Raw genomic sequence first — 8,620 nt, forward strand, 5'->3', positions numbered from 1 at the left:
CTCGGTCTTTATTTGTTATTTTCTAAGTTAAAGATCCCAAATCATAATTTTACATATTAGGAGATCTTTATTTATAATTTTCCCTAAATAGAATTAGATAAGTGACATTTTAAAATTTCGGATAAATCTGGACAGCAAAACTTCTAAGCGTACAAGATTTCTGAGTTAAAAACGGATTTCCACCTTCACTTTTTTTAATTTTTAACCTCCTTTCGTTCCTGTTTCCTAACAAGCGCATTTATCCTTTGCCGATAGAAACCCCAACCAAACTCTCCCCCGATGTGGTTTTTGCTATGATGCAGAGAGACTCAGAATCCGTACAAAGTGAGCCGATGGATTCTAGAACCCATTTTAATTCCCTGTCCGAATTTGTATATCAAATTTCCCAGAAATTGCTTTGAAACATTGAACCCGGGCCTTCTTTCCAGCTTCCCTGGCGATCAAAGCTTTCCCGGTGTAATGGACCTCGATATATGCCGCTGGATACTAGAGTTTCTCCTCATGAGTCCCATTCCAGATTCAATCGTCAAGAATGTTTGGAATGCTTTGCCTGTCTCTGGTATCAGTTCGCGCCTGTGGAAAATATTGGCTCTCAGGGCTATTCAATCGGAGGTGGATACGGAATCTTTTACAGAAAACTCATTGGAATGTCTAGAGGTCATTGAAGAAATCGACAGGCTTGATGGCATTGCAATCGCAGAAGCAATGAAGGAGGCATATTGTGCGGTTGCCGTGGAGTGCAGTATCAGGTACCTTGAGTCATGCCCAGATAAGAACTCCCGCGGCTTGTTTGACGATGCTATTAATAGGATTTGGAGGGGCCGAGTTCGGAAAATGATTGAGGCGATGGCGCTGGGAAAGAGGAGTCACTTGTTTACGGCAGAGTTGATAGAGTGGAAGGACGTCATAGAGTCTGCACGTTGGGATGCAGAGGTGTGCGGGAGGTTAATGAACATGAATACCAGACAAAATGCACTCGATAAAGCTAGGGTTTATCTTAAAGAAACTTGGACATCCATGGGCCCTTCTTTCCTTGAGTTAGTAGCTAATTTGTCTAAAGACAAGGGCTTGGAAAATTCAAGGGGGGATAAGATGCGTGACGCAGAGCTTGCTGCTAGTATACCCAATGAAGGTTGTAACAAGGGTGTTTCTGAATCTGTCGTGGTCTCTGATCAGATGAATATGTGCGAAGGAAGGTTAAATTGTTCAACTAACACGACTGAGGAGGGTTTAGTTGTGTCTGGTGGAAATGGATTGGATAACGCTGCAATCTGCATGGAGAAGGCACCAGTGGCAGGTGAGAATCAAGATAGTGAGCAATTGGGGAATAGAGTTGTGTCTTCTGTTGGCGGAAATGAGGCATTGGGTGGGACTGACTTGCCTCAAAGGGCGGATGGAGGTATGTTTTTCTTCCCTGCTTCTTCACTATTCATCTCTGTGCTTGCTTTCAATTTGTAACTTCTACACCGTCTGAACTATAGTTTTTTTAAAACTTATGACATCATGTTAATAGTCATTTACTCATGTTCATGGAGAATAGTATGGGGTATTAACAAACAGTATTTAGTATGTGGGTTAAGTTTTAAGGGGAAGCATAGGTGGTGCAAGTAGAATTCCTTAATTTTGTTCCAAAAATTGGCATTGCTCATTGTCTTGCATAATTTGAGGGTTCATTTTGTTTTTATTCATTGTTTCCTTGTTTTTCCTTACATTGATTTTTATATTGGATGCTACTGATGTAAAGTATAATCATTTTTATTTGTATACTATAGTACTTCTTTTGAATTATTCTCCGGGGAGGAGAAGTTGCTCTGGTATGATTGCTTTCTTGATTGATCATGAATAGGCAAATTATTAGTTTCTTTTTCTTCTATGTTATTGTATCACACAACAAATTTAGCACCACAACATTATTGATATGCCTGGCCCATTTTTTCTTTTGTTAAATTAATAACATTTTCTTGATCACAATGCATTTTGATATATTTTTCTGCGTCTCACGTAGCAATTCAAGAGGGCAACCTGCCACTTGAACATAACCGTGCTGCTCCCTCTACACGGAAAGTAGTTAAAATTATTGATGCTGAGAATGCAGGGCCAGCGACAGCTTGTAGCAAAGATCATAATGCATCTAATATTCAGGTTGAAAAACTTCGGAAATCTCTCATGTCAAGTTCTTCGGAGTTGCAAGCATTGGTGAAGGATCCTCTTCCTGATGCATTACATAAATCTGACATTGTGAGATCTGAATTAGCAACAAAGGGTGTGAATCATGAGCCTCCTTTTGAAAACCAGAGTACAGTTGTAAATGTACCAGAGCAAAATACTTGCAGGAGCTTGGTGCTTTATCAACCTATCAATGATATTTTAAAGAAATTGTCCTCTGCTAATCGCAGTAATGTTCGACGTCCCAGCTGGATGGAACGAAATAGTACTGCCCATACTTATGAGGTAACTATGTTTTTCAGTTTCTATATTGTTGTAGTGGAAGGTTCTTTTAAGTTTATAAGGATCAGCATGGGCTAGGTTTTAGTCTAAAGGTTAGCATCTTATTTGAGATGTTTGCTTTGTAGTCATTCAGAAAAAAAAATTGTGTGTATATTGAGTGCCTATTTGAATTTTCCTACAGCATATTATGTAGTGTTTCTCTTTTCAGTGGGATGATCCATTTAATGACTTGCCTGAGGGAAGCTCTAAGAAAAGGAAGAGAAAAGTAAGATGGAGTTCCGAAGAAGAGGATGCATTAAGGGCTGGTGTAAAGAAGTAAGTTTGTGTTTTAAACTTGTAAAACCACAACTTCTCCATCGTTAAATATGTGGGGATTTCTGTTGTGTGTTTAATTGTTCTTTGAAACCTTTTCATTTTGGTAGTATTCCTAGTCGGAAAGAGGAGTTATTGTCTTTGATCAAGAAGTTATTAGACATTGTGTTCTCAAAACTTAGAAGTCAACAATGTCAAACGCTATTTAACTACATAAATTGTGTCGGGCTTCTAAGATTTTTTCTGCTTGGATGGAGAATATGACTTAATTTTTTTAAGTTTCAAAAATCATGATTTTATGTCCTCATTCTCTTTATTTCCTCATGCAGGTTTGGCAAAGGAAACTGGAAGCCAATCCTAAGGTTTTACAGTGAGATATTTACAAAGACGGGAAGAACAGAAGTAAGCAACTAACAATGCTGTCAAACTCGTTATCTTAAGAACATGTGGCTGAATTTCTTGCCTAACCCACCGAGTGGCTTAACAGATCTGTCCTTTTGAGTTATGATGGGGAGTTTGATTTCCTGTTTAGTTGTTTTGTAAGTTTGTTTGGGCGTTGGCCCCTTTCTTTCTCCTAAAACAACACACACACAGACACACACACGTTTTGAACGTGCAGATGAATTCAGAATTTCACTGTGATTTTATGAGTTAAAATCATTTTGATTTGAGTTTGCATGTTTGTTTGCAAGTTTTCTTGCCTGCAATTTTGAACTTGCGCAAGTTTCTTTACCAACAACAGCAACTTACGTGCTAAATTGTTCTGCCATGTTAGTTGTTAGTGAGCTTTGAGTTTTTGACTCAACAACAATATTATATTTTATTTTGTTTTCAGGTTGATTTGAAGGATAAATGGAGAAATTTGACACGGTGGTCATAGGAGGAGGAATTATTTTGCATGTGCATATTTCATATATCTCAGGTCTTCAGAAGTATTTTGATTTGAAGGATGAGTGAAGAGACATGACGCTCTAGTGACAAAGGGGAATTATTTTGTATGTACATACCCCTTGATATATCAGGCTTTGAATGTGCAGTTTCACTTTTTGGTTGATTTTCTTGCAGACTAGGTTTATGGCTAAGCCTTTTTATTGGCGAAATCATATAGGGCCAGTAATATGGAATCAAGCATTCAAGTGTAATTTTTAACTTATTCACAAAAGAGGTAATTTTGAAGTTTCTCAATCAGTGGTGTGCTGCAGGTCGATTTGTTCTTCGTACCATTGTTGGAGACATTCTTATTATTCTCGAGCTTAATTTACGGGATGACACCTTTGGCTAGGTTCTCCACGATGGTTTAGACTTTAAAGGATCTTACGTATGGTTTTGATGGATCTATGGAATTCTTCTATTATTGGGGGCTACTAATAAAAATTTAATTACATATCTCAAAACATGCTCTAATTATATATTAAAAATTAACACAAAAATCCCCATTTTATCTATAGCATAAATCAAAAGTATGTTAAGATATAAAATAACTGAAAAAGATATACAATTTTATCTCTTTCAAACATACACACATATATTATGTTTATTAAAATAAAGTAGATAAAGACTAAAATAATGAAAAATAAAATAATATCATTTATTTAAAAAATAGTGTTTGTTTTATAATTGATTTTAAATTTCTTCTTTTTAATCATTAACATGATTAATCACTCATATAAGGGGAAAATATGCTTAATATTAATATTAGGAGTGGGTATGAACTAGATTGGACTAGATTTGCTATCAATCCGAGGTCTAATCTAGTAAAAAGCTTCGGCTAAAAAAACAACACGAGATATGGTCCAGTTTAGTACTAATTTGAGGTCGAGTTGGACTAGACTTGGTATACTCCAGGATTTCAATTTGATTTTTAATTTTTTTTTTTCAATGTGGGGCAAGATTCATTATATTAACCCTTTACTATATAAAATTTTGTACATGTTTTGATTAAAACTTTATCAAATTTGATCATTCCCTTTTAATTTATCAATAATGTCATGTTTCATTTATTAGTGCTCATTGATATTGAAGAAAATTTGTGCACATGCTCATCACTTATGTAGTTAATAGATAAATTTTAATTATTTGAATTGACAAGAAACTTATATAGAAGAATTAAAACAAATTTAAATTATAAAAATAATAGTTAAAAATTAAAAAAAAAATTGGACCAGATGAGACTTGACCAACTAACTTGAGGGGTTAGTCCGTACTCCGATCCAGTTCCAATAAGACGAATTAGTTCTAGTATAATTTCAGGCTAATTTTTTATGGATTGAGCTTGCTCGAGTTGGACCAGGCTATACTGAACTATTGGGCTTTTCACAACCCTACTTAATATAATATAATCAAGCACTATTATAATATAATAAATGCTATTAACAATATCATACGAAAATATATTAAATAAAATGAATAAGTTGTCCTTAATTTAGGGTAGCAGTTTTCTAGTTCAATATTACAAATTTCCTGATAAAAAAATTGGATATTTTAACGGGAGAAGAAGATTATATATCATGTTTGGGAGCGCAAAGGAACGAATGTGACAGCTCCTCATTCTACCCATCACCCTCCTTCCTTGCTCCTCGTCTCAAAGTCTTCCGTTGTCGCCAACTTGCTAACCCTAAGACGCCATCTGCAGCCTGCCGCGAACAACTGAGGGCGATCTGAGCACACCGCGGTCCACACATTCGAAACTCTCAACTCCGATTTTAAGGTGTCCTTTTCTGTTCTTTCCTGTTCCAAGAAATTGTTTATTATTCGACCCTCCTATGTTTCATTATATCGAGGCTTATAGATTTATTGCTCTTTGGGCCTGATATAAAAAGTGGGTTACAAATCGTATTCCCGCGCATATAATTCCTCGCTCGTTATCTACTAGGGTAAAATCTGTTACTGGTAGCAGTCCAGGATCAATGATGTCTTTTTGTTGGTTTGGTCTAGAGTACTATGGTGATCCTGGCAATTTTTCTCCTAGATTGGAATTACTACTGTTTTTTACTATTTTAATTTGTTTTAGGCATTTTGTTAGCTAGATTTTCCTTGTAATCCTGTTGGGTTTACGTCTATCTCATCACCGTTGCCCTAATTTCTTTTATGAACTCCTCTACTCGTGGGCTTGGCTAATTTTTTAATCATGATTTTGGGTTTAATTTGTTCAAGACATGGTTTTTATTTTTGTCATTTTTTTGGGTGCAATCTGCGACATATTGTTTTCATTTGTTTTCTTTCAGCTTTGGGTTTAGACTTTGGTGATTTCCATGATTAATCGCATATTTGAGTTTGGTTCAGAATGGATAAATGAATTGGTAATTTGAATACCGTTTGTCTAAACTCTTAGTTATGACCTTACCTCCTTGTTCTTGTAGATTCATTCCATGTATTTGTAGTGGAGCTTTTGTTTGTTGTTGCACCCAACCTTATTTTAGTACTGGATTTTTGTTACATCTCTTGAGAATTGTGGGTTGTTTCTTACAGGGATTAATATCAAAATTACAAGATGCCGGCGACTGCTGGTAGAGTTCGTATGCCTGCAAACAATCGGGTTCACAGTAGTGCAGCCCTTCAGACCCATGGTATATGGCAGAGTGCTATTGGATATGATCCATATGCACCCAATAAGGAAGACAAGAAGGATACTTCTCAGATGACAGCAAATGCGGAACCAGATGCTGAGAATGCATATGCGAACTTCCAAGGACTCCTTGCACTTGCTAAGATATCAAATTCTAATGTGGATGTGGATCGAGGGGCCTGCAAGAAGTGTGGCCGTGTTGGGCACCTCAGGTTTCAGTGTAAGAACTATGTAAAGGTTAAGGATGATAATGAGGAGAAGGATGCTGAAGCCATGCAAGTCCCAGCATTGATTGCACTGGATAAATTGAAGGGGAGGGCAGCAAAGGCTGAAAGAAGGGCTGCTGAGAGCTCTGATGAGAGTGATGAGGAGGATGATAGTGAGAGTTCAGACTCTGAGGTAGACTCAGAGATTGAGAGAATTATTGCAGAACGATCTGGGAAGAAAATCAGCAAAAAGGGAGGTTCTTCAAGGAAAAGGAAGGACTCTGATGAGGATGAGTCTGACCCTCGATCTGGCAAGAGAAAGAAGAGAGGGAGATCAAAGAAGAGGCATGGAAAGAGAGAAATTAGTGATTCTGATTCTGATGATTCAGATTTAAGGAGGAGGAAGAGGAGGAGGGAGCACAGGAGGAAGAGAGACAAGTCCTCAGATGAGAACCATGACCATAAGCATAGAAGAAAGAGTCGGAAGGAGAAGAGGAGAAGGAGAAGCCGTCGATCTGATACTGATTCTGAAACATCTGAGGATTCTGGGAGAAGACATAGACGAAGAACTAGGAAGGCAGAATCATCAACTGATGCTGATTCTAGTGATCTGGATGATTCAAGAATGGGCAGGGATGTGAAGAAATCTGGAAAAAGCCGGAGACGTCATTCCGAAGATTATGAATAGAATAGTTAAGTGTTTACTATGAGCTGTCAAATCTGTCGGCAGACAGTTTCATGGAGTAGCTGAAGTCCATATATGAAACATGATTTTCCTGTGAAATAATTGGGTGCTGTAATCGGATGTGTAATATCATAATTTTATATTGGGAGGCAAAAATGCATGCAGTGAAGTTCTAGTTTGTAAAGATTGTACTGGTTCAGGGACTAGTATTATAGGTACATCCGGATTTGGAATGACAGTTCTGGCTTTGCCTGGTTGAGTTGTTGCATAACCATGCATGACTGGCATGGGAGAGGTGCCCTTTAAATCCTTCAGGTTGAGGGTCTCTCTGGGTATTGATCAGATTTAAAAATTAAAAAAGTTTACTGTCTATTGATTTATATTGATTTCGTTGCAGTTATGTTATTATCTGCTAAATGTTCTTCAGTGATCTTGCTTTGTACTACAAGGCAATAGAAGACACATTCTTGCCCCTGCTATGCCTTTGTGCTTGGTTGCTTCTGACTGAAACATCGCTGGAATCTTCTCAAGGGAACATTTGATTATTGTCTTCTAACTAAAAAGTATATTTTAGTGAAACATTTTGCCAGATTAAATCTTTCAATTTGTCAGTGGTGTTGCTGTTGCTCATTGTCCTCTGAAGTATGTTTAATATTTCAGCTGCTATTGAGCCTCACAAGTAATTCTCCATACTTCCCCCTTCCGGTGATTTCCTGATTTAAAAAAAAAAAAAAGAAGAAGAAAACTTCGCGGGCAGGTTCTGTGCAGGTTGTTTCTCTATAGCAAATCAAACAATCGTAGGCTATGGTAGGCACGATTGTGCTTTTGGAACTTTGGATGTAATTTATATTTATGAATGCGTTGTTCGGTTGTATGGGGGATTGATTGTTCTTCTTAAAGTGATTCAGAGAGTGCTGAAGTTCACTTGTCACTTGTATGGGTTGGGAAAGATTTTAAAGGTCCAATACTTGACGAAGAGGCCTTGTTTGAGTAAGGCGATTGAGTGGGATTGTCGACTTGTAATTCTTTCAAAGTAGTTGCGTGTTGCATGGTGAACGTGTATTCTTAGACTCTGTCGAAGTGATTGAAATTTGTCATAATGATTCAGCAAATGGAGAAATCAAAGTCCTCAAGCTATGATAAGCTTGTCAGACACTGGAAAATATCATCTAGCTTATGAATGGTGAAATTCTATGGCAAGTTATATTAGAGAATAGAAAGAAATTTAAACCCGTCTGATTGTATTGCTGGAAAGCTAGTTTGTTTGTAGAAATTATTTTCATTATAAAGATGTTTGGATAACCCTATAATCACTTTTCAGGAGTATTTTTTTACAAATCGAGGCAAACTCTTCCACATATTTACTTCATATACTGTTAAAGTGCTTTTGAACATGGTTTTGTT

General features: G+C 37.0%; 2 protein-coding genes across 2 annotated transcripts; both read left to right on the forward strand.

Annotated features, from left to right (window-relative positions):
* Nucleotides 1–459: 459 nt before the first annotated feature.
* LOC114747215 (uncharacterized) lies at nt 460–3,948 on the forward strand. Its single transcript, XM_028935507.1, has 5 exons — nt 460–1,399; nt 2,006–2,451; nt 2,657–2,763; nt 3,090–3,162; nt 3,596–3,948. Exons 1-5 carry the CDS (start codon nt 460–462, stop codon nt 3,638–3,640), a joined length of 1,611 nt encoding a protein of 536 aa, XP_028791340.1. The 3' UTR covers nt 3,641–3,948.
* A 1,335-nt stretch (nt 3,949–5,283) lies between these two features.
* On the forward strand, nt 5,284–7,395 carry LOC114747214 (CAX-interacting protein 4). Its single transcript, XM_028935506.1, has 2 exons — nt 5,284–5,467; nt 6,229–7,395. The coding sequence occupies exon 2, from the start codon at nt 6,251–6,253 to the stop codon at nt 7,217–7,219; it is 969 nt and encodes a 322-aa protein (XP_028791339.1). The 5' UTR covers nt 5,284–5,467; nt 6,229–6,250; the 3' UTR covers nt 7,220–7,395.
* The last annotated feature ends 1,225 nt before the right edge of the window (nt 7,396–8,620 follow it).

The sequence above is a fragment of the Neltuma alba genome, unplaced genomic scaffold (assembly GCF_004799145.2).
Source record: "Neltuma alba isolate B1F8T4 unplaced genomic scaffold, ASM479914v2 tig00005255_pilon, whole genome shotgun sequence".
In the NCBI taxonomy this organism is placed as follows: domain Eukaryota; kingdom Viridiplantae; phylum Streptophyta; class Magnoliopsida; order Fabales; family Fabaceae; genus Neltuma; species Neltuma alba.

Excerpts from the sequence above, each read along its gene's own strand:
- LOC114747215 (XM_028935507.1), top strand. The coding sequence starts at position 460 with ATGGACCTCGATATATGCCGCTGGATACTAGAGTTTCTCCTCATGAGT. Across the intron at positions 1,400-2,005 it reads GCCTCAAAGGGCGGATGGAG|CAATTCAAGAGGGCAACCTG; the intron begins GTATGTTTTTCT and ends CGTCTCACGTAG. Across the intron at positions 2,764-3,089 it reads TTAAGGGCTGGTGTAAAGAA|GTTTGGCAAAGGAAACTGGA; the intron begins GTAAGTTTGTGT and ends TTCCTCATGCAG.
- LOC114747214 (XM_028935506.1), top strand. The coding sequence starts at position 6,251 with ATGCCGGCGACTGCTGGTAGAGTTCGTATGCCTGCAAACAATCGGGTT.